Source organism: Lynx canadensis, chromosome B1, assembly GCF_007474595.2.
Source record: "Lynx canadensis isolate LIC74 chromosome B1, mLynCan4.pri.v2, whole genome shotgun sequence".
Taxonomy (NCBI): domain Eukaryota; kingdom Metazoa; phylum Chordata; class Mammalia; order Carnivora; family Felidae; genus Lynx; species Lynx canadensis.
This window is the reverse complement of record NC_044306.2, coordinates 106,033,614-106,060,212: the sequence shown is the minus strand read 5'-3', so window position 1 is coordinate 106,060,212 and position 26,599 is coordinate 106,033,614. Positions and strand designations below refer to the sequence as shown.

The 26,599-nt window shown below is 38.0% G+C and overlaps 1 protein-coding gene across 1 annotated transcript in view; it reads left to right on the top strand.

Moving 5' to 3' along the window:
• The first annotated feature begins 8,421 nt into the window (after positions 1-8,421).
• NDST3 (N-deacetylase and N-sulfotransferase 3) overlaps positions 8,422-26,599 on the top strand; it is a 185,950-nt gene continuing 167,772 nt past the window's right edge. The window contains 2 exon segments of the mRNA XM_032592910.1: positions 8,422-8,577; positions 21,004-22,136. Of these exon segments, the coding sequence (XP_032448801.1) occupies positions 21,114-22,136 (1,023 nt within the window). The 5' untranslated portion in view covers positions 8,422-8,577; positions 21,004-21,113.

Genomic DNA, 26,599 nt, shown 5'->3' with positions numbered 1-26,599 from the left:
TAAGTAAACTATTAGTTACAAAAGTGAATCCAATCCTTCAGAAACGTGGTGGTTGCAAACACTGAGACCTTTCCAAAACAAGTTGTTGCTGGATTATAGAAATTAAACTCTTTCATGTACACTCTCCACCCTTCACTCTCTATTACCCTGGACCCTCTGTGGCTGTAACTGTGGTTTTTTGTTTCTTGCTTTTTTTGTTTGTTTGTTTTATTTTGTTTTTCTGGAGAACTAAAGAAAGAAATTAGGCCAAATGTCATGAGTCACTAAAAGTCAGTCCCACAGAGACCAAAACCCTAAAGAGTCAGTTTCTCTGACCCTTTACATGCCCTTACTCCTCCCCAGACTAGGTCAAGTTGCTTGATATTCACTCTCATTGCCCAGTATGTTTCATTGAGGCACTTAATTGTAATAATTATAAGTAATGTAATTAAATTAATTGTGAAATAATAGCTCTGTAATAATAATGTGAAAGTCAGGAGGTCAGGGTCCAGCTCATTACTGTATTTCTGAGCATATTATATACAAGTATATACATACCCCTTACATATTTGTTGATGGTCTAAGCATAACTAATCCATTGGGAAAGCATCACAGTATAATGAAATGAGCCTAAGTTGTAGAATTATATCTCTATCATCACTTTTTTTCTCTCTCTCCTCCCCACCCTACACCTAACCTACTTCAAAGGTCTCCAACAGTGTATAGACTTTGGAACTTAAATTACTTCACTTCCTAAACCTGGTTTTCTACTTGTACACAATGATAATAATACTTTGTTGACCTCTTATACAGGCTACAAGACACACCATATACACAGTTGCAACATGTGGCAAGTGCTCATCATGTTTTCTGTCTCATTATCATCTCTGTTGCTATTTTTGTGCAGAGGTTCTATTATTACTATTTGTCCAAATGGTTAAGTTCTTAGGCAAAGGATCTGAAAAACAGCCACAGGTGGATACATCCATAAAATGACTAAGTCTGGCTTCAAGGAAAGATAAGATATAGCTTATTATTTGTAAAGTAATATAAATTAAATTGATATGGTTTTCCTGGCTTTGTTTGGTTTAAATTCTATCTTATATTGAAAAACAATAGTTTTCTATATTGAGTTACAGTTAAGATTCATAAGGGCTAGAAAACTGTTGCTCCCAGAGTAGTGAAGCTTGAATGAAAAATATTCCTGTTACCACTCCAAGCACTTTAACCAAGTTTTAAAAAATCTTTCTTTGCATAAATATGAAGTTATGACAAGGTTTAGAACTCTAGAGAGTCTCTGCTAACCTTATGCCCTGCCCTAATCAACAAGAGGATTAAGTTCTAAATGTATATTTTATATATAAAACTATAAGCATGGGGTGCCTGGGTGGCTCGTCAGTTGAGCATCCAACCCTTGACTTCGGCTCAGGTCATGATCTCATGGTGGTGGGATCGAGCCCACGCAGAGTGTGGAGACTGCTTAAGATCTTCTCTCTCTCTCTCTCTCTCTGTCCCCTATGCCCCTTTCCCCTGATCATTCTCTCTCTCACTCTAAAATTAAATTAAATTAAAACTATAAGCACAATTACTAATGGAGTCTTTCAAAAGTTATTCTTTTTTTTTTTTTTAATGTTTATTTTGAGAAGACCACTAGCATATGTGTGAGTCAGGGGAAGGACAGAGAGAGGAAGAGAGAGAATCCCATGCAGGCTCTGCACTGTCAGTGCAGACCTGGACCCAGGGCCTGAATTCACAAACCAAGAGATCACGATGAGCCAAAATCCAGAGTTGGTCACTTAACCGACTGAACCACACAGGTGCCCCTCAAAGGTTAATTCTTAAACAAACTTTACATACACCTTAAGAAAAATAACATTTTAAGATTTGGATTCATTTGTCCAATCAATACTTAATTTATCTTTTCCAGAGGGCTGCACGGTATCCTACAGAGGAAAAATAAAATGATCATGAATCCCCCAACGATTAAAATGAAACTTTGGAGAAAAATACTTTGCACTTAACTATTAGGTGTCTGTAATTTCATTCATCTAAGTGTATGCATTTGATTTTAAGTTTGATTTTAAGAAAAATGAATGAGAGCATATACTACCTTTTCTCTCAGAATGCGAAAGATGCTAAGCAACACTTAAATTTAATGCCAGGTGAACAGAGTTTCCATTTTCATTTCTTCTATACTACTGAGGGCACTTGTTCATGTCTGAGGGAGAAAAAGTATATGCATAAATTTTCCCCTTACCAATTAAATTTTCATTTTTTTATACCCACAGTTCTCTAATTCAAATGTTTGGTGGAGAAGTCAAAAAGCCTCAAGCCTAAAAATATTGGATTTGTCAATCCATAAGGTACAGGGCATCTCAATTTTCTCTGCTATTTCTCTTTTCTCTAACAACTTCTCATATCACTATTTCAAAGACATTCTTTCAGAGGAGCAAAACAAAATTAATTCATACAACTCTTACTCCTTGAATATTTATTATTTTCTTCAACCTCTTGAAATCAAAGGATCAGATGTAATGGAGAAACATCATCCTAAAATGGAAGGGAATATATTCTGGGGTCTTTATGAAGCCTGTTTTCACACAATTTGAGAGAAGAATCACCCACTATGCTCTCACAGTGAATCTGTCTTATACTACATGGCATGAGGCCAAACTATAAAATGATGTTTTAATGTTGCAAGCTAGTTCAAAGAAACACCTGAATGATGTTTGGTCCTGCCCGACTATTAAGAGATAGCTTTGAAGACTCACATAGCATGTTCTTTAGTTTGATGACTGCTTGTATTTCCCCATTAAGATGGAACAAAACATCAGTTATTTCAACAGTTTACACTAAACCTGTAGATATGAATATGTTTACACTGCCAAACAGTCATCACCCTGGGCTTGTGATTGACTCTACAAACGTTATAACCAGCACAGAAGAACTTAAACTACTTGCATATAGAGAAAAAAAAACTATTTCTAAGGACAAAGTATTTGAAATTAAACAGAATTGATAGAAAATAATGAGTAGAGGTACTTTTTGGCTACAGAATAAAAAAAATTTAATGACAGGATAAAATGATTTCCTTTATCAAGGACAGTATAAAACATTACCTATTAGAGTAAGAAAATAACTTATTTCTCTTCTTTAGTGTATTTTAAATGATCACTGTTGTGCAAGACTCTACCTGGGGCAGTGAAAAACACAAAATGAAATAGTGAGGGAGGCAGCCCTCAAGGAGGTAAGAGTGTAGCTGCCATTTGTCTGTTTCTAAACCTTGCTACTTCTTCTTAAAAAAATTTTTTTGATAGTTTACCTAAATGAATGTATGGAGAACCAATTAAAATATTGACTTTATTATATATTTATTATGAGTAACATAAAAACAGGTAGTTTTGAAAACCAAATAACATATAGAAATAGATGCTCATTCTTACAGACCACATAAAGACAATCAGTGTTCTCAATAATGTTCCAATCCAGGGGGTCATAAAGTGTGGCCTCGGATAAGCAGCATCTGCATCACCTGGGGACTTGTTAAAAATGCAGATTCTCAGGACCCACCCACCTTGACAAAATCAGAACCTCTGAGAGTGAGGCCCAGCAACCTGTGATTTACTAGGCCCTCCAGAGGAGAATGCTGTACCACTGAAGTTTGAGAAGCAGCGCTCTAAGTTAGTCGACCAAGGCTTAAATCGCTGTTCTATAAAATGAGATCTGTATACCACTAATTCAACCTTGTATACTTTTCACAGGCAGTGTTTGCAAGGAGACTTGGAAGCAGGTAAAATTAATCATTCTGTGGCTTCCAAGAAGCCTGATACCCCTTCCATTTCCTTTTCTCATAACCAATCATTTTGCTGAGATTTTTGGTTTTGATATATTTTCACTTTAGCATCTCTTGAGATAATAAATAGAGTTGGGGTACACTTCTTTGAGCTGAGTTAGCAGCTACCAGCTAGAATACACTTTCTTTTAAATCTTCATGCCTTGACTTTCCAACAGCTGAACAGTGTCACTAATTACTATAAATCCAAGCTGGATATTTTTCAAGAAAAGTGATATATTTACTAGCTATTTTATGTCAGAAATACTGATGTGCTCTTTATAAACATCTGCATTTTTAAAAACTACTTAGAATAATATATTGCTTTAATTTAGACATTGAAAAATAGAAGACGATTGCAAATTGAAATGACATTCCCAAAATTCTTTTATAATCATCACTCGCCACATAGAAGCATTTAGATGAAGGCCAAAGACCTATCAAAATATACAAATAATTTTTAACCTATTAAAAATTGTTAAATCTCTGTCACTGTGATTCAAAGCCTTATTCCAGAGTCATTAAATACAATAATTATTTCAACTTACAAAAGTGCATAATTTGTTGTTTTTCTCTTCTTTTCAATGGTTTCTATAGGTATTCAGTTTACAGACTCTTTTGCATTTGAAGCTGTGGGTCTGACAAAAATATTTCATATTGTCTCAAGGCTTCTTGGAGGTTGCTAGAAGCCTGAACTTCCATTTTTTGAGGTCCTTAGTATTTATGTAAATAGTAGTAATAGGTAAGCTAAATGTGGTTACAAAAACTGTGGCATATCCTTAAAGTCTACACTAACACATTTGTCACATTAAAAAATACTGTATCAGCTCAGGGCAGCTGGGTGGCTCAGTTGGTTAGGCGTCTAGCTCTTGGTTTTGGCTCAGGTCATGATCTCACGGTTTGTGGTATTGAGTCCCACACTGGGCTCTGTGCTGACAGTGGGGAGCCTGCTTGGGATTCTCTCTCTCCTTCTCTCTCTGCCCCTTCCCTGCTCTCTCACTCTCTCTCAAAATAAATAAACTTAAAAAAATTTTTTTTTAAATATGGTATCAGCTCATTTGGAGATGATTTGAGTTGCTTCACAAATGTGAGGCTTTGGATCAGACTGCTTTCTTCACCGCTGCCTCATCCACTGTTAGAGGGTCTTTGTTGTCTATAACTAGCATTACACTAAATTGGAAAGTCTCTCTGGAGGAAAAACTGTTCCCTGGCCTTAATGTTCCTGGGTTAGGGAAAGAAGATAGGAAGGAAAGGCTAGAGGGGGCAATGGCTGACACAGCTATCTGTTCCTTCCCTGCCTTTCTGCTGGGCAAGTGAAGAGAAAGGAAATATAGGCTGCATATCGATCTGCTACTACAGTGACCTAAATGTCATATGTGCACAGATGGGAATTTCTGAGATAGGGCTATAAGATTTAACTATCTCATAGGAAAAGATGGCATAACCCTAAAGTATCTGTACTTCCAGATGGATGGTTGGAAGTAGCAGTCACCCATGAAGGTAGCAGTTTTCCCCAAAGCATTGACAAACTTGATTGTGCCTCCATCACATCTAGCTAAAGAAAATGCCAAAATACAAGCATAAAAATACTAAATATCTTATTCTGTAGAAGTTTTCTTGATCTTGGTTTTTTTTTTGTTTGTTTGTTTGTTTGTTTTGTTTTGCTTTGTTTTTGTGCAGGGAAGAAAAAAGAAGAAAGAAGTGGATGGCATTTCTGAATTTAACTACATATCTGGAAACATTCAGAATGTATGGAATCATGAGTCATATCTATTTCCTAAAATCTTATAGAAGAGTATGGCCTACTATCCCCACATCAATACATTGAAAGGCAGGGAAGTTTCCTGCTTTGCTTTTCTTTTTAAAATACTACTGTACTCCCAGGGTCACTTCATAAATGTTCAATGATTTTTTTGATAACTGAAATGATAAATATATGCTACAGATGAAATATCATATAGATAACAGAGCAAGCTTTTTTGAAAAGGAGTACCAGAAAATAAATCCACATTCTTAAAATCCCCGAAAGGCACAAAGTGGGGGCACTAATGAAAAAAATTTTTAAAATAAACCAATCTAATACATGTCACATGGCCAAAGAATTTTATCATCTTGACATTTTTGTAGGCTACTAGAACCAGTAAAGGGTTCAGTCATTTCTATAAGCTCTCTGTCATTTAGAGCAAGAAGGATATACAACTTTCCAGCTTTCTAAAATCCCAAACTAACTCGGGGAACCTGGGTGGCTCAGTCGGTTAAGCGCCTGACTTTCGATTTCAGCTCAGGTCATGATCTCACAGTGGTAAGACAGAGTCCCAGGACCACTCCTCTCTGGGTGTGGAGTCTGCTTAAGATTTTCTCTCTCCCTCCCTTGCATGCACACGCTCGCTTGCTCTCTCTTCTTTCTCTCTCTCAAAAACAAAACCAAACAACAAAAATAAATAAATAAAATAAAATTCCACTCTGACTCTTTCAGGGCATGGGAATATCTAATCAAAGGTCCAAATGCCCTCATAAAGTTAATAAACAGCCCAAATGTTTAATTTCTGTATCATTTGGGTCTCTCATTTCCAATGGACAGAAATTTCAACTCAAGCTGCCTTAAAGGAAAACTGAATATATTGATTAATATTTGAAAAGTGAAAAACAAGATAAGATCTTGTATCTGGATTCAGAGCTTATATAGCTCTATCTGTGTTTAAGTTTTCTCCAACTTCCAAGCATTCCTCATTTAGCTTCATTTTCAAACTTCATTATGGGGGCACAAGAGGTTCCAAGCTCACATATCATTCTGCAAAGTCCAAATAGAAGGCAGTCCACTTCCTTAGGTGGGCGTGGGGGAGGGGCGGCAAAAAAAAAAAAGTCCCTGGATGGTGCCTTTACTGTCTCTGATTGGCCTGGCTTGGTCACATACCTTTCTGTAAACTAATCCCAGCTACTAGGAAGACATAACACTTCCAATGATCAGAGCTGAGTAACAGGTCACCCAGTGGGTCAGAGTAGGTGTTTACCTGAAGCAGATGGGCAAAAGGGTGAGGCAGTGGTTGGACTCGCTCAAATAAACAGGCTAAATGTTTCCATAAAGAGGTGTGAGTAGCTGGAAAACAATCGCCACAGATAGCCACTACAAGTAACCGTTAGAAGACCCCCACAATCCCCACTTATTAAACTCTCACATATGTTGCTATGTTTAGTGGATCAAAATGAGATTTAAAAAATTCATTCGATTGAGGCTCCTAATCAAACTCTAGTTTTGAAGGAGCGTAACCTCACACCTTGTACCCAAAATTTTGCTTCAATTGTTGGTCTTCCACTTGTCTTCAGGAACTGGAACACATGGCCTTTCGGAAAGCTGGCAAACAGAGACAACTCTGGTTTACAACCTGGAAGCCAACCGCCACACGCTGCCAGGTCAGGTCACCAACAGACGCCAAGACCAGAGGGGACGATGCAAGTGCGCCCCCACCTTCCTGGAGACGCCTCAGGGATTCGCACCCACTTCCCAGGAGGCGCGACCAGTCTCATCCTTGGCAGCCTCCACCCTCTGCCACCAGGGGCCGTCAGAACCGGCCGGCAGGGGCGGGACGCCCGGGATCCGCGCGCCTGGAGTGTGGCACACGGATCCGGCGAGTCGACCCCCGGCTTGAGGCGGGCGCACCGAGGCGCCTCCAGCCCGGGGCTCCCGCCCTCGTCCCCACCCCTTCCCCGGGCGGGCGCGCGCGCGGGCCGGGAGCGGGGAGGCGGCGGGAGGGCGGCGGCGGCGCTGCCGGGCGGGTCCCTGGGACGCGGTGCGCGTCTGGAGCGAGCTGCACTAGTCCCCGGCGCTCCCTCCACGCTCGCCCCGCAGCCGCTCCCCTCCCCGCGCCGCCTTCGCTCCGGACCAGCCCGAGTCTCCCACCGGCGGCGTCCGTGCCACCACCCCCGGTGGGCTAGGGAAGGCGGTCTGCGTCGCCCCCCTCCACCCCCCCCTTCCGGCTCCCCACCCGCGACGCCTCCGACGCCGCCCGGACCGCGGGGCCGCCCCGGAGAGTCGCCGAGGCCGAGGACCCCGGGAAGGAGGATCCCGCGGACGGCTGCAGCCCGAGGTAATCGCCAGATGACTGAGGGGGCCGGTCCTCGCCCGGACACCCGACCCGGGCGACTTGCAATGCGGACTCCGGAGGTGGCACCCTCGAGCCGGACAAGTTTCTCGCGGTTTGAAGGGGTCCTGAAACCGTTTACTCGTTTTTATTTAATTAGCCTTTCCTCTTCTGTTTTAAATAAGTGTATTTAGACAATGAGAAAAAAAAAATAGCCTCCTGGATGACTGACTGTAGGTTTATAAATATAATCCCGAAAGTTTTGCATGGTGTGGTTATTTGCTTATGCATATTTATTAACCTGTTAACTCTTCAGCTAGTCAGAAAATTGACATTTAAAATATTCTTTGAGGAACATTACAAGTTTGCTGTTGCGTTCAGGCATCGTTTTATTTATCAGCTTAGTTAGCATCTGTCTTCCCGAAGTGGTACCAAAGCCTGTCCCTTGGCGACGGGTCTTGCATGTGACACTCTTGCCCTCTAGTGCCTCACCAGCTTGGTAGCAGTTTGATGGCTAATATTAATAAGATGTTACATAACACAAGAGCACTGGGCCAGAACTGGTATTGTTGCCACTTGTGAAGCCCAACAGCCTGAGCCGTTGGTAGTGGATGCTGCTTGTTCAGTTTCCTTTATATCCATTGAAACTTTCGCAAGCATTTTCAGCGCTTTCAACTCTCATTCCAGGTAAGTGCATCTGTTTATTTACACTATCCATTAACGGCTCACCCATAATATGAGGGCTTTTGGTAAGAGATAGCAACTTTGTTTTCATTAATCTAAGAATTTCGGGATTAACAAGCGCCTGATTTTATTCTTGTGGAAGAAATAGAGTATTTCAATTAAGTTAAATGAGACACAGAAATATCTTATCATTCTGAGGTAATTTTAAAGCTTCTCTCCCTTAAGTAAAATTGAAGTATCAAGGAGATGATCCTTTATAATTGTTAAAGATCTCCACAAACAAGTTGTAATTATTCTGCAGCAAAATTGTTAAACAGAACCCATGTCTATTGCTTGATGGACTAGAGATTTAAACTATAGAGATTTAAACTATAACTACCTGTCTAGACAGTAATGATACTCACTCTTTTCTATTTGATGCAATTCATTTTATAAATATTATTTAAAATTACATAGTTAATAAAATTAGATGCAACTGGAAAGAAATTATCAACCTATGTATTGAATATAGAAACCTTAAAAGAAAATACATGTATCTTCCATTTAATATGTCCACTCCCCCCCCCCCCCAAAAGAACCCGGTTAAAATTCTTTAAGAGGTTTACTTAAGCTCATCTTCCCACTAGTTCTTCTAATATCTGGAAACTATTTAAGCTTCAAACTCATTTAAAGTTGAAATTTTATTCATATTCTTTATATACACATTGAAGTACAACATTTGTAATCTGGGAAGAGTTTTGAGGAAATCACTCCTAAGTAAACAGCTACATCTTCATATTAGAGTAAAATAGAAATCAAATATTGAGATACATATGAAACTGATCTCCAACCCACTTTTTCTTTGTGCTTAGATAATATCATATTGTCAACTATAGAACAATGCTATTCAGCGTAGAGGAGACTGATATGGAGGGCAAACTCTCAGACATCTGATATTCAGCTGAAGGGCATTTTTCCCTTTTTCTTCAACTATAGTGTCCTATTAATATTGTATTTGAGAAGGAGATTTCAAAATTAAATTTGAAAGAGACTCTTCTGAAAAATAGTACTGAACGTATCAAGAGGCTTGCCCTAACAGAAGCTCTTTTTTTTCTTTCTTTCTCCAGTTAACCCAGTATCTACCATCTCTCATATTTTTATTGTTTTTCTTTATGGTTCTAATGGTAAAACAGAAGTCTTCTTTCTTTGTATAAGTAAATATTGCTATTAAATTGGTCACATGAATTAATTTCTTCATAGGTTTTAGAATGAAGGATTCTTAGGTTACTAAAATGTTTTAGATAAAACTTTTATCTCTTTTAGGAGAGATTTGTTATAGTTTAGTTCAGTTGAGTTAAGGTATACCTTCTCTTTCAGTATATTTTCTTGAGGAAAGTATTATTTCTGAAGATAACAGCGAGTTATTACAGTAATTTGTGGTGTAACTGAAAGGTTTGTTGGAAAAAAAAATACTGTGGAAGAGATAACCAGGCACTTGAGGTTCATTTTTCTGGACCATATATATTCTACTGAAGAAGTTATCATGAGCTAGAATCTAAACATTCAGTGGTCAACTTGCTATTTCAGAATTTCAAAACCATAAAGAAATGACAAATTTTTCTTTTAATTTAGGGAATCTTAAAATGACTTCCTTGAAACCTGGTTAAGTCTTAACTGTTCTTGGGGCGCCTGGGTGGCGCAGTCGGTTAAGCGTCCGACTTCAGCCAGGTCACGATCTCGCGGTCCGGGAGTTCGAGCCCCGTGTCGGGCTCTGGGCTGATGGCTCAGAGCCTGGAGCCTGTTTCCGATTCTGTGTCTCCCTCTCTCTCTCTGCCCCTCCCCCGTTCATGCTCTGTCTCTCTCTGTCCCAAAAATAAATAAACGTTGAAAAAAAAATTAAAAAAAAAAAAAGTCTTAACTGTTCTTTAGTGATCAGTGCCAACTTTTAGCTTAAGTATGTATATGTTGAGGTATAAAATATAGTCAAAGAAAATGATATTGAAATACTTTGTGGTATATATGCACTATAAAAACAGAGAAATAGAATTGGTGATAAAAAACACTATTCTCAACTAAATGAATGTCTTGGATTTATAATTGCTTAACAGTTTAGACAACAGGAAAGAACAGTAGAAGTTCGGTCTCCTGTGCTGTGGCTGTTGAGGACGAGCATATTTACACTGACATGCCTGACCTCTGAGCACCTGTCCAGATTAGAGAATGCTGCCAGGCCACAAAAGTAACAGCTTACATTATAATGATAATTAGTTTGAAAAATGCTCAAAAATTGTTTATAATGGAATTTTTTTTCTTAGAGTACCCAATAATTGGTTGTAGAAAACCAATTGGTTTTTTTTGTTTGTTTGCTTGCTTCTTTGTTCTTAATAAAAACTATACCCTTAGGTCTGGGATGTCAAAAGGACCTTCATGTTACTCTAAACATTCTTCATCAATTTTATGTAAGTTGCATAACAAAAAAAAAATCAGGCTTCTCTATAAGTAATGTGTATAACAAATTATTTCACAAAAACTCCGATAAATTACTGAGGGCTGAAACTTTTTTTTCAAAAAAAAATTTTAATATTTATTTATGTCAGATAGAGAGAGAGAGCAGGGGAGAGGCAGAGAGAGAAGGAGACACAGAATCCAAAGCAAGCTCCCGGCTCTGAGCTGTCAGCACAGAGCCTATATGGGGCTTGAACTCATGAACAACAAGATCATGACCTGAGCCGAAGTCCAACGCTTAACCAACTGAGCCACCTAGGCACCTCCTGAGGGCTATAACTCTTGATTACCTATTGCCAAACATGAGCTTACAAATCAAATATTAAAGTCTTATACTAAAACATTTTAGCTTCTCAATGATGGGTATTCATTTTACATACACTGCGTTTTCAATTTTTTTTCCTTAGGTTACAATGTTTCAGAATAACATGAAGCATCATATAAATTCTAGGTCTAGTTCTGCATGAGAGATGTACAACCCCTCTTGCTAGCTCTGGGCCTTGGTCCCTTACCTGGAAAAATGATGTTCTCAAAGATGCTTTTCTGTCTTCTTTGTTGTCCAACACTGTGAAAATTGTTCTGAAAGATAGGACAAACAGACGTGAAAAAAATTAAAGAATAATACAAAACTTGTTGATTAGTACTGTTGTCTAGATATTTAGTAATAGATATGAAACTTTTAAAAATAACAGTTAACACTGCTAGAATGGTTACTTTGTACCAGGTACTGTTCTAAGCACTGACATACTAATTTTTAGCTCATGTATCTTCACAAAGATTATTTGAGGTAGAAGCTCTAATTATTTCCATGTCATAAATGAGGAACTCAAGACACTGAGAGGTTACCTTTCTAAGATCATAGCCTTGCAAATGGTAAAAATGGGATTCAGTTTGCGTCTGGCTCCATGCACATGCTCTTAATCACTATATTATCTCTATGTTTTCAAGTATTTGTGCTTGATATGCCTCTTGATATAACAGAGGCAATTCACATACCACTTCAAATCATTTCTACCACTTCTACCCTTACGTACTCCTACATATGAAATGATCATTTATTCCTTCAAGAGATACTTACTTGGCACCTATTATTGTGTCATGCTTAAACCAGTGCCCAAGACCATTACAGGTGGTGCCTTCCCTAATGGAGTATAGATGGTCCAGTTTAGGTGATTTCTTTCTTCTCCCGTGATACACCAATTGGATTGAGTGTCACTTGTTCTAAAAGATGCCTAGGGTAACAATGGAAGAATTTATCTGACTTCTTTGTTGATGCCTCCATAGGATAGAGAGTAATAGAACCAGGACCTCAGATTTCCTAGGTCTCCCTATTATATTTCTTCATTGCTCCTCTCTGCTCTCTTTGCATTATCCTCTCTGCAGATTGGCTGCCTTTGCTTCTCCAGTTCATATAACCCACCCTAAAACATAGCCAAAAGCTCATCTGTAACTTTACATCTTATGATGCAGGCAAACAAGGAGAGACTTGGTTAATACTCTTGTTCCCATGACTCTGAAGAAGAATAAAAATGACAAAGGTTGTATTAGATCCTGAAAGCTGCATCGGCAGTAGTCATAATGCCCTGCAATTAGGCAGGAATACATTGCTGCATACATTGTAGCTCAATTTAAGGGGATTTGAGAGACATTTTCTCCTTTAAGTCATACAGGCAGAACAAAGGGCAAGCAGTAGTGGGGAAGTTTTCTTGTGTTACCTCGCTGGATGGCACAGCACTGAGAGAGGGGAACAAAAGTATTCTTTTCTTCATAATTTCTAAATACAAAGAAGGAGGGAAAATGGCAATAGAACAGCACTTTTCCATTTAATGTATTAAACAAAACTAATGCCCCCAAGTGCAGCTATTTGCCTATCCATCCTAAAGTAAAACCACAGTTCTAGAGACAGAGTGTATTCTTGGTCGTACTCCATGCAAATCAGCATCTGCCTTGCCTACCACAGCGGGGTTCAATTAACATGACACAATTTCACACATTTTTTTTTCCCAGAGAAGAGCATGTTCTTTGTCAATTTTTAATACTACTAAATTACTTTTAGCAAATTCATAATGTGTTTGAGGCCTCCCAATGCATTTTTCAACACCATAAAATACAGTTAATTTTGTGAAAAGAGAATGTTGTCAAGATCTTTTAAATATCTTTCATTTATGTTAGAACCTGAAGTTCTTCAGTTATTAATACTCATTTTCCAGATGGCAATCTTTTTCTCACATTTCTTGTACTGCCAACTTCAACGTGATTCTATTTCATTTAGAAATTGATTTTTACTTTGGGATGATGGTGGGTGTTAGTGGAAGAGAAAGGATAGGTTACAGAGTGACAAGTAGGCATGTCACTGTGCAGATATTGTAATATTTTGCAAAATGCATGTGTGCATAGATTCAGTTCTTCAGTATGTATATGGAATTGCTTATAATTCCAAAAAAATAATTTCTCCCTCTGCCTTTTGTTAATGGTATATAATTAAAGAATGCCTAAAGTTTCCTTGGTGGAAAACAGGTGTTTTCCTTTTAAAAACAGATGCATTGAAAAACAACCCCAACATGCTGAATTCTGAAAAAATATCAGAATGGGAAAAATAGATATTTGAGTAATATCCAATGAAAGGTGTATTCTGTATGTGACTGATTTATAGCTGTGGACAAAGTGGCTGCTGCCATTCACAGTGTTTATATTATCACCTGACTGAGGTCAATGTGATTGATGGAGGTACCCATTCATGGAAGATGGTTGGACTCACTGACTACTCTAGTTTGTGAATGCAGCTACTATTTGTAAAATTTAGTGCAGGCTCTTTTCTCACTCATTTAACAATTCAGTGGGATGTTCTTACTTCAGTCACTGTATTGATATCAAGAATATAGAGGTGATCAGGACAGGTACTTACAGATGCTTCTAACCTGTGGAGAAATGCACACAGTCGCACATGACTAATTATAAGTATTGGATGTGCTGCAGAGGTAAACTAGATGGTGATGTGACAGGGTGTAAAGGGGAGACACAACAGATCTGGGGAATCAAGGAGGCTTTTGCAAGGCAGGAATATTTATGCTTAGAGCTGTGGGCTCTAGAGGATGGAGCCAGATGAGGAAATGGGAGAAAACTAGACAAAGAGAACAGCATGTGAGAAGACGCTGAGTCAGAAAAGAGGCTGTCTCTTCCAATTTACCTGGAACTTGGAGGGGAGCACACCCTTGAATCAGACCTGAGATGTAAGAGTTGGAAGCATTCCTCACAGTGTCTTGTGGGGAATGTATAGAAATTTGCATTTTAATCAGTAAGTGAAATAGGCAGCCATGGATACATTTTCTGCTAGGAAGAATCAGATTTGTGCTTTGATGCTGGGCTGAGAAAAGTATAAAAGGAGCCAAGAGTGTTTATGATGAGGCTAGCTGTTGTGGTAGTTCAAGTGAGAAGAACATTGCCTCAGAAAGGAGAGAAGTGTACTGAAGAGGCGAGGTGAGTTTTGGGAAATGGAAATGAGAGGACTTGGGTTTATGTAGATGAGCCGAGGTGAGGGAAAAGAAGGTGTCAAGGATTAGGCACTACATGGTTGCAGGGGGATGAAGACAATTTTAGACAGTAGATCATAATTCAATTTTAGATAAGTTGAGTTTTCTTGTGACACAATTCCAGTAGAGCTAAACAGTGGTTGCCATATAATGAGAAAGAATAGAGTTACTGTGAGTTGTTGTTTTATCAAGTTGATAGTTCAATTTGCAATCCTAAAGCTCAGAGGAAGGAGGGTGGACTTAAAAATAAACATTTGGAACTTATTGGAGCATGGATGGCAGTGAAAGCTGTTGAGTGCGTAAGTTCATCTGGGGTAATGGAGAGGAATGAGAAGCCCAAGGATGAACATGATGCTGGGTTATGCCTCTGACTGAGTCTCTTCCTCTGTTCTGAGACCCATCTAACTTTAGCTTCCTACATCAAAGGTGGACTTCCTATATCTCCCACAACTCTGCTTACACTGGAATGCTTGTAGCTGTCCCTTTAAAATTCTTAGTGAATTCTAATTGGCCATCTTCAGATATTTCACATTTCCTATGTTATTTATGTCATCATCATCATCAATATCATCATCATCATCATCATCATCACAGGTAACATGTAATATATTCATTCTATGTGTCTGACAGTTTTCTAAGAGCTTTCTGTAGTTTATCTCATAATTCTCATTAGAACTCTATTAATAGGTACCTCAAGTACCCCCATTTTCATATGCAGAAACTGCAGCATCTCAAGATAATAACTACCCAGTATCCATTTGCTACATGTTCCCAAACGTGCATGCTGCAGTTGCTTTCCCTGGTGTATGGCATCTTCAATGCAGACTGTCAAGTTCCAATTTCAGCTCAACCTCTATGAGTGGTGGCATCTTGGACAGGTTACTTAACTTTTAAAGGGCCCAACACCATGTTGGCATGTAGTAAGTGTTCACTAGTTTGGCTGTGTTGTTGTTATTAATTCTACCTTCCTATATGATGTGATTTCCTTTGGTGATTTCCTTTCCTCATAGGAAATCCTGATGAAGTGGTGATGTTTATAACCAGTCCAACCTTACAGCTTTCCTGTATCTGCTCTATTCCACAATGCCTGCCTAAGTGGTTTGTTGATTTTCTAAATTTAATTTACACTTCCTTGGTCATTCAGCATATTCCCCATCATAGGTTGAATAGGCATCCCAAAGCAACCAATGGTCAGCTCTGTACTTGTAAAGACAGTTGTGTCCATGGAAACTCTCTGACATGCAAGCTGGTGTATCTGTTCTTTAGTCATTCAGGGAACTCTTTCAGACCATGCAAGTCTGTAATTTCCAGTGTATTTTTGTGAGAACACTTCAAGAATACAATCATCACTATACTGAAGCACGTCTTGCTCTTTTTTGGCATTTAGAAATGTTGTTTATCCTGTTTCTTGTTTGAAAGATTACTGGGCATGACACAAACCCTATACCCTTGGAAAGAGAGACATTAAGCAAACAATGTTGCTAATAATATTTAGTAAGAGTTGTGATAAAGGCCTCAAACAAAAAGTAATTGTAATTAGATTACATAATCTGGGTATCTGGTCTAAAGGAGGAAGGGTAGAGTTGGTCAGGAAAGGCTTTCCTCAGGAATTGAGTTTGTGTAGCATATCCAGATGTGCCTATGACCCATTAATTTCAAATGTTTCCTTGTCTTTTTTGTCAACATCCAGCAATTTTATAGAACATTGTGATTTTGCTCTCTCTCCCTGTGCATCATTTAGGTCACCTGTCTGAACCTTAGTTGCACATCATTAGCTCATGCCAATTTCCACTCTTCACTTTTGTGTTTCTATTACTGGCACTTTATTCTTCTAGTCCCCAAGCCTCCTACTTCCCCAACCATAATTTATCAATAATCCTTTCTTTTTTTTTCTCCCATCTCTTTTCATTTTCATTCCCCCTGATAACCTCCTTAGTCTGGACATTCACCACTCTCCACCTGGATTGCGCACCAGCCCCTTAGCTGGGGGTCTCGACTCCATCCCCTTCTTCACTCTACAATATAGCATATCCTCTCTCTGTTCATGTGAGTGCTATCTGTCCATTCTGGATACTACTGCTACACTAATCCTCTGTGAACATGATTTTTATTGTCTCTTTTCTGTTCAGACACATCTAGTGCTATTTCTAAGTTGACACTTTTGTGCTTCACAGTCCTTTCTAAGGACATTCATTAATCTGCAGGACTCCTTGAATGAAGTCTTATTTCTGTTTTCACCCCAACACATAGTATCTTATTATAGTCTCACTCTCAGGTAAACATTGTAACTATTTCATTTCTTCAAACTTGTCAAGTATTTTTTAAGTTTATTTATTTTATTTATATATATGTATTTGTGTGTGTGTGTGTGTGTGTGTGTGTATTTATTAGAGAGAGAGAGAGCATGTGTGCATGCACCAGTGGGGGAGGGGCAGTGAGAGAGAGAATCCCAAGCAGGGTCTGCACTGTTAGCACAGAGCCTGACTTCGGGCTTGAACCCATGAACTGTGAGATCATGATCTGAGCAGAAGTCAGACACTTAATCGACTGAGGCACCCAGGTGCCCCAAACTTGCCAGGTATTTTAATTAGCTCTACACCCAATGTGGAGCTTGAACTCATGACCCCAAGATTGAGTCCCATGCTCTGCTGATGAGCCAGCCAGGCACACCCCTCACCAGGTATTTTTCCTGACACGTTCATCCCATTCTCCTATCCAGATCTTGCTCATCACGCCATGCCCCCCTCAAGCACCATCACTGTTAAAAACTGCTTTCCTGGGCGCCTGGGTGGCGCAGTCGGTTAAGCGTCCGACTTCAGCCAGGTCACGATCTCGCGGTCTGTGGGTTCGAGCCCCGCGTCAGGCTCTGGGCTGATGGCTCAGAGCCTGGAGCCTGCTTCCGATTCTGTGTTTCCCTCTCTCTCTGCCCCTCCCCCATTCATGCTCTGTCTCTCTCTGTCCCAAAAGTAAATAAACGTTGAAAAAAAAAAAAAATTAAAAAAAAAAAACTGCTTTCCTAAATTTCATTAATCTTTCTTGCTCTTTGCTTTGAAACTTGTAACAAACATAGTCTGTACAGCATAAATCACTACCTAGTATGTGAAACATAGTGTTGGCTGTTTTTTCACAAGTCATTTTCCCCAATGGAGACCATGTTTCTGCAGACAAGAATAATTCTTAATACTACTTCTGCGGTGTCTCCTGCACCTAATACAGCACTAAGCCCAAAGTGAGTGTTCAACAAATTCCCAATAACTAATTGCAGAATAATCAATTGATCGGTATCTTTGGGCGGGTTCAGATTTAATATCTACCATAGTGGCTTTTTTTATCCTATGTTAGGATGGTATGATTATATTTTCTTAGTATTAAGTAAAAAAGACATTAAATCCAGCTAATGTATAGATAATTATAATCATATTAATAGTAATGTGTAACTTTAAATATAAATTATGACATTAGAATAAAGTAGAAGTGTCGAATTAACTTCTAACGTTAATATGCCATTGTATTCAACTGATTCTACAAATAGTCATTGGGTGCTTACCCTGTGCCTGGCACTAGGGGCTCAATGATAGACAAAAGAGGCCTGATCTCCACTCTCTTAGGGTCTACAGTTAGACAAGGGAGACTGACTTTAAACAACATTTTAATTACAATAGTTGTCAAGAATTGCAAAGAATATATCATTTCTACAATGGCCATGTGTAACTGCTGGTCTTACCAAGTTTGGAGGGTCAGCTCCATCTGAGAAGATTTCACAGGGGAACTGTGTGGAGGGGCTTAGTTTTCCACATGTACCTGTCTTCCCCACCTGGCGATGCCCCACAAGTGAAGGGCTCAGGAGAAGCTGCTACAGCGTCATCCCATGCAAAAGGAGTGACAGCAACATTGCAGTCCATTCTGAGATTTTCATAGCTAACAGACATACAGAGAATGGGAAGTAGTTGTTGGTGGATGAGGTTGCAGCAGGAACAGTAACTTTTAAGAGTCTATACTAGAGACCAAATTCGGCCACAGCAAAATGATATACACTGTCAAAAAGGTTTAGATGAAACTTAGAGAACCTTAATGTATCCATTTAAATATCTTAGACCAAATCCTACCCTCAGAGCCATACACTGGAATACCGTTGGCTTCAGGAGGAAACCTGAAGAGGTTAATGGAAAAGAGATGTCTTTCAGTATTTCCTATTTGCTAATGGAGAAGGTAGCTTTGATAGGTTCCTCATACCCATCCTACATACTGAGAGCAAATACTCCTCACCACTTTGCCTCATCACAGATGAGATTAGTATGAGTTACATGCCTTCACTTCTGACAATAAGAACAAACTAGGAAACACTGCTATCTGAAATGCAAAATGTGGTAATACATTTTGTATCTATTCAAAAACACTCCGCAGCTAAGATTGAAATGGAGGCATAGAAAGATGTGAGATTTTGTATACTGCTGTTATACTCCAGAATATTATATTATTTATAAGTATGTACATAACTTTTAAAGTGCAATTACTTTTCAAAATGAAATAACTACAATTACAATCGAAACTCTCAGTTGTCCTGGTAATTTTGATCTGCTTAAATTATACCTACATCTATCCTAGAATGTTTAAAAGAAAAGAATGTTATCCTTTATATTAGGCTTATTTTCAAGCATGCCAGATCACTTGATGGCATTTTACTTGGCAGACCCACATGTTCTGCTCCTTCTTTCTTTGCAGTGTCCCTCAGACTTGTCCCTTCCCACGTTCTTCCTGACCTATGATCACTAACAGTGGCTGGCTTATGAGAAATGAGCCTGCACTGGCTTGCCAGCCTTGACTCTGACAGTGCTCTAGGATGTCTTCCATGTATTGATTATCAGATTCACTTTCCTGAAAATCTCACGCTTCTCATGTTATTCTCCAAATCAGGAAAGTATAAAGGTTCCATGTGGTTTTCTCAACCAGTGAATTTCTGCACTATCAAATCTCTCCATAACCTGAGTTACCTATACTCTGTGAAAATTTATTTTTAGGTATTTCATACCATTGCCTTCCACTCATCAGTATTCCTTGCCCAATATGGTTCTCACTCCTGCCTCTATAAAATTTCCTCTATCTCAGATGCCTACTTTTATTACCCTCCTCCTTCAAGGCTCTACCCAAATCCTATGTCCCCTTGATACAGACTTCCCCACTTGCCACGGTCTCTTTTCTTGTCTCATTACAGTCATTTGTCTCTAATCAGCAACCATATATTATTGTCATGCTAGTCCACTGTATCTATAATTTTGGACGCTTTAAAAATTCACTATGTTGACCATTTATGTTTTAAATAGAAAAATAGTTACCCCCATAAATATTTGAACGAATGACAGAGGTACCCTAAACATTTGAATGAATAATTACAATATATAATTTTGCAGGATAATATCCTATTTATAAGTAATCCTATTTATCCTACAAACATCCTACAGTTATACTCCAGAATGTATTATTCATAAAGATAAACATATATTATTCAAAGTACTGTTTGCTGCTAATTTCATGGGTGAATATCACAGGATCTTAGAGCCAGAATGTTCTTGGTGATCATTTATTCTAACCTTATCATTTTACTTAGAAGGTACTGGGGCCAAAGTGACACAATTAATAAGAGGTAGAGGTGCAGTGAACCCTTTCAGCCTGCCTTATGGATAGTACCTTTCTTAATCTTTTTTTTTGTATTCTATGATATTTTCAGGACCATAAGACTCTAATAAACTTCTGCTCTAAGAAGCCCTCATTTTTCTTTCTTGTTATTTTTCAAAAGCTACTACATTTTTCTAAGATTAGTAAGACTTTAAAGGGATTTGAAACTATAGCATGACAAGGTATTTCATGAAGTTTTAGTTATTTTCATTGATTTAAAAAAAACACTTATATAGTACTTTTTTCATGTAATTAATGAGCTCTTTTCCAAAAATCAGAATCTAATGTCTTAATTGGAGCACTTAATGAAATATGTCCAAACTTCTTTGAATTTTCAGTATATGTAGTTAAATACATATGCAGTGTGTGTACATTACATGATGTGGCAGTGTGTGGCTCCAGTTATATATTACAGAGTTTGATGCAAAGCTCAATGAATAAAAGGAAATTTCTTGTTAGCCCAGTGTATTTTCTATACAAAGGATAGAGATAGTGTGTTCAGTGGAGCCCTTTTCCTGTTTCTGTCCCTCCCATGTCCTCATCCAGATCTGGGCAAAAGAAAAAGAGGTTTTCGTGCTAACCATACACTATGGGAGAAACAAAAAGGCTTTCTTACCAACCATACACCAGTCCATCTGCCTAACAGCTTGCCATTTGTGCCAATCAGCAGGACAAAACCTTGCTCACTTAATGCTGCAGAATGAATGTATGATATCCTATTCTATTTTATTCTGCTTTTCAGACTATATTTTCTGTGAGTCCTGATCAAGTGATACAAATGCGCTGCAATGGTGACATAAACTATCGACTGAGACTGGAAAAGTAGCTGAACACCATCTTTTCTTCTTTTTTATGGTGCTTCTATTGGAACAGTCTGAGGAAAGCATATACAGCATGAGTTTTATCATGAAGCTTCACAGACACTTTCAAAGGACCGTTATTCTGCTTGCCACATTTTGTATGGTGAGCATTATTATTTCTGCATATTACCTGTACAGTGGCTACAAACAGGAAAATGAACCCTCTGAGCTAATGTCAGAAGTAGACTGTGGGGACTTCCAGCACCCACCATACAGGCTCATGGAAGTCAAGACAATGAAGCTTTCTGATGCCCCGAAGACAGACCCCACAGTCCTGGTGTTTGTGGAGAGCCAATACTCATCACTTGGTCAAGACATAATTATGATTCTAGAATCCAGTAGATTCCAGTATCACATTGAAATTGCTCCTGGAAAGGGGGATCTCCCAGCACTTATAGAAAAAGCGAAAGGCAAATATATTCTCGTTATTTATGAGAATATATTAAAGTATATAAACATGGACTCTTGGAACCGAAGCCTGTTAGATAAATACTGTGTGGAATATGGTGTGGGTGTCATTGGATTCCACAAAACTAGTGAGAAGAGCTCACAGAGCTTTCAGTTAAAAGGTTTCCCTTTTTCCATATACGGAAATCTTGCAGTAAAAGATTGTTGTATTAATCCTCATTCTCCATTGCTTCGTGTGACCAAATCTTCCAAACTTGAAAAAGGTTCTTTACCTGGAACTGACTGGACAGTGTTCCAGATTAATCACTCAGCCTACCAACCGGTAATATTTGCCAAAGTAAAGACCCCAGAAAACCTTTCTCCTCCTATCTCTAAAGGTGCTTTTTATGCCACTGTCATACATGACTTGGGACTTCATGATGGAATTCAAAGAGTTTTTTTTGGCAACAACTTGAACTTTTGGTTGCACAAGCTCATCTTCATAGATGCTGTCTCCTTCTTGTCAGGAAACAGGCTGACACTGTCCTTGGACAGGTATATTCTTGTGGATATTGATGATATTTTTGTGGGAAAGGAGGGGACAAGAATGAACACCAATGACGTTAAGGTAAGGCTTTTTATCTCAAAGTTTCAAAGTTTAGGTTATCTCTCAGTAGGTTTACCAACTGTCTCGGATTTTCTGGGGCTATGGGATTTCCCAGGATGTGGGATTTTCATTTTATTGGAATGTCTTAGGCAAACTGGGATGAATTGGCTACCCTCAGCTATATTTGAGATATAGGGCTATTTCTCTCTGAATTAAGAAAAATGAAAGCTGTGCTAAAGGATTGAGTGTGGCAGGATCCTGAAGTGTTTTTCTATGTGTATGTAAAACTAGAGTAAAAACCAACTTGTTTACTTAACTTTCCAGAAACTATCTACCTTAGAAAACTCTTACTAAGACTTTAGTTCATTTAAATATGAAATCAAAGTGAATTTGTTTTAATGAAAATAAATACTCCCACAAATTTTCAAGAATTAAATATCTCATAAGTAGCAAGTTCAGATATTTTTGGACGTCAAATGTGCAACTCATTTTCTCTTATATTTTTTTGAAACTGAAAATCAGCACTACTAAATATGGAGAGCTATGAATATACAAGCTTACTTATTCGTATATAAACATAAGGATTTAAATTAAGTTTCAGAATTCATTGAACACTTCTGGTACATATATGAAGCCCATTATGCTTCATTTAAATGCTATTCAATTTTTTTATTGTGTAAAACTACTGCCCTTAAATAGAAAACACTTATTTGAAGATAGTTGATTATTGTGAATGACTTGTGTTATATAAACAATGGGTTGTTTAATGTTAATAAAATTTAAAATGAAAATAATCGACACTTATCTTACTTTCCCACTCAAAATACTATAGGTTTCTATCTTCCTTGTACTGCATAATGATTTCTCATAAAAGTAAAAGGAGAGATTTTGATACATATTTTTTAAAAATTCTGTACAGCTTTGACCTTCTGGTAAAATACAAAGGACTAAATCAGATGGAAAAAAATCTTGAAAACTGCATTCTTTTCTATAGACACTATACATCTGGCAAATAATAGTAATGTTCATCACACTAGTTAAATGAGCTAAGAATACCAGAGGGACCATTAAATGTTACAAGAGTGTGTGAAAACTGAAAAGAAAAAAATCCATATTTTTAACAATATTTTAGACTCTTCTTTTTAACTCAATAAAAATGAATTAATAAAGAAGTTGTACCTAAGTTTTCATTAAGTCTTACGAAATATGCTTTGAAAATTGTAGCTAAATTAAAACCAAGTTAGTAGTTTAAACATTATGCACTTGAAAATTACAAACAGTATATAATTCTCTTCCAATATTTTCATTTCAAAATATTATGATAAAAATGTTTTTAAAGTTTTATTTCTGAAGTATAATTCTTTAAAACTGGCAAGATATGTTCTTATGCCATTTAAACATGTGCTAGATAAATCTCTGAGTTTTATATGCAAACCTACTATATGCCTAAAGTTATACAAAATATAAAACGCCTTTAGTACTCTCAAGGTTAAGCCATTTTTAAGGGGTATAAAAAATTAAACACATTACAATTGAACACATTTAATAAGAATTCAGCATGTACAAAATATTTAATGAATTTCTCATTTATGTGGGAATATGTTTTCTAACCAATCTGAAGGCTTAAAGGAAAGTATATTTAGAATTATTTGAGCTTTTAAACTACTTGTAAGTTATATCTGTGATTGAGCATCAAAACATTAATTCATTGTATGCAGTTACCCTGAGAGTCTAAACATTTTTTCTTTCTTTCTTTCTTCTTCTTCCTTTCTTTCTTTCATTATCTTTCTTTCTTTTCTTTTCTTCTTCTTTCTTTCTTTCTTTCTTTCTTTCTTTTCCTTCTTGCCTTCTTCCTTCCTTCCCTCTCTTTTCTTTTTTCCTTCCTTCCTTCCTTCCTTCCTTCCTTCCTTCCTTTCATTTATTCATTCTGTAACTAGTTATTAAGCATATACTACATGTGAAGTATTTTTGATAATATGTAGGTAGAATCATAAGCCATAGCCCCATTCCTTTAGAAGGGGGGGGGGGCGCCTGGGTGCTTAGTCGGTTAAGCATCCGACTTCGGCTCAGGTCACGATCTCGCGGTCCGTGAGCTCGAGCCCCGTGTCGGGCTCTGGGCTGATGGCTGGGAGCCTGGAGCCTGCTTCCGATTCTGTGTCTCCCTCTCTCTCTGCCCCTCCCCCGTTCATGCTCTGTCTCTCTCTGTCTCAAAAATAAATAAAAACGTTAAAAAAAATTTTTTTAAAAAAAAGAAGAGAGGGTGGGGGAAGGATAGTAATAAAGCCCAGAAAGCACATAGTTGGTGATTGGGTTGACCATCTACCTGCTCAGTAACTGATTGGGCCATACCACATGCCAGGCACAGAGGCACACACTGGGGATACAAAGGTAAATAAGCATCACTCCTCTCTTAAGAAGTTTATAGTCTTGGGGGTGGGTGTGGGGCGCTGATAAGTAGGTAATAGTTCGCTTGTGGTAAATACAATAGTAAAGGTGTCTACATGGGTTTATGTAAGTAATGCTGTGGGAAACACTATACTATGTGCTATGTACCTGAAACTATTAAGTTCTATTAAGTAGGATTTTGAGGCAAGGCTAGAGCAATATGATGATTTGGGAGGCTATAGCAGTGATATTTCAGACAAAAGGAAATTTCTTGAAACTAGGAAATGATAAAGAATGGAGAGAGAAGGACCAATTGAACTATTTAGGAGGTAAAATTGAACAACTTACTGGATCAGTGGAGATGAAAAAGAATATAATCAAGGATAACATTAAAATTTTTAGCATAGGTGAATTATAGTTGGTTATTACAATGACAAAGAGGAGAGAGCAAGAAGATCATAGTGAAGGTAATTAAAAGGCCATATTAAAAATGCTAAATTATCGAAGTGCCTCTGAGATATACAGGTACAGATGTTTAGCAGGTAGTTGGCTCAAAAGAGAAGTCTGGATAGCAAGTATAGTTTCTATCTAGGGAAGGGCTCAAAGCATGAAAGTATGTGAGATCATCCAGGGAAAGGGTTTATAGAATAATAAGGGAAGAAGACTGAGTATGGAATCTTAAGAAAAAGCATCTTTCAGAAAACAAGTGGAGAGAGATGATCTCATTAATCAGAGTCAAAAAGAATAGTATCAGAGACTAAGAAACCATGATGTTATATAGTAGTCCTCCCTTATCTATGGTTTTGTTTTCCATAGTTTTAGATACCAGCAGTCAACCATGGTCAGGAAGCAGATGATCCTCCTGACTCAAGGTCATGAGGTCAGTAATAGCCTAACATACATCATAATGCCTACGTCGTTCACCTCACTTCATCTCCTTGCTAGGCATTTTGTCATCTCACATCATCACAAGAAGGATGAGGACAGTACAATAAGATATTTTGAGAGCGAGAGAGAGAGAGAGAGAGAGAGAGAGAGACCACATTCACCTAACTTTTATTGCAGTATATTTTTATAATTATTCTATTGTATTATTGTTGTTAATCTTTTCCTGTGCCTAATTTATAAATTAGATTTTAGCATAGGGATGTATGTATACGAAAAAAAATAGATAGGGTTTGGTACTATCTGCAATTTCAGGCATCCATTGTTGGTTTTGGAATGTGTCCCCCATGGGTAAGGCGGACTGCTGTATAAGCCTTGGGGATAAAGAACTTCAAGGAGGGTGTGATCAGCAGTATAAAATCCAGCAGCAGAGGTCACTGAGGTAAGGACTGGCAAGTCTCCTTGGTAAAAGATGAAGGTTATTGGAGATTCTGGCAAACTCCAGGGGAATGCAACCATTGAGGCAGAGGCATAATTGCAGCAAGTTCAGGAGTAAATTGGAGCATTAAGACATGGAGAAGAAGAGTGTGGAATACTCAGTGGAGAAATTTTGATGTGAAGGCAAGAAGAGAAATTAGATGGAGGGAGAACTGGAGTTAGGGTGACCAACCATCCTGGTTTCCCTGGACTGAGAGCATTCAGTGCTAATACTGAGTCCCAGGCAAACTGGGATGATAGGTCTCCCTAACTAACTCGGGTAAGGGAGACTTTACCATACCTTTTTTCCTACGAAGAGAGATCAAAGAGCATCTGATCTAGGAAAAGGTTGTGGATATGGTAATTAAAAGTATGTAATTAATAGAAATATTTTTAATCAAGTTCTTTTATTTCATTATTACCACTTATGAAAAGTATTCTATTTTCTCTATTTGAATTATTAGGAAAACTGAAAGGAATGTGAGAAAATTAAAGGTGACATGGAATGTTTTCTGCAAAATTAGAAGGATGGTGCATACATAGCACATACATTTTAATTATTATACTAATCATTTCAAAAGTGTTATTTTTTTCGTTATGTGGAACCAAAAACAAAATGTGTTTCCTTATTGAATTGGAAAATTAGAATTAGCAATGTAATATCAGTCTTTACCTATTTACGTGCTAAATAATACAAGCACTTTATAAAGAGCCTCAAAGTGATAAAAGAAACTGAA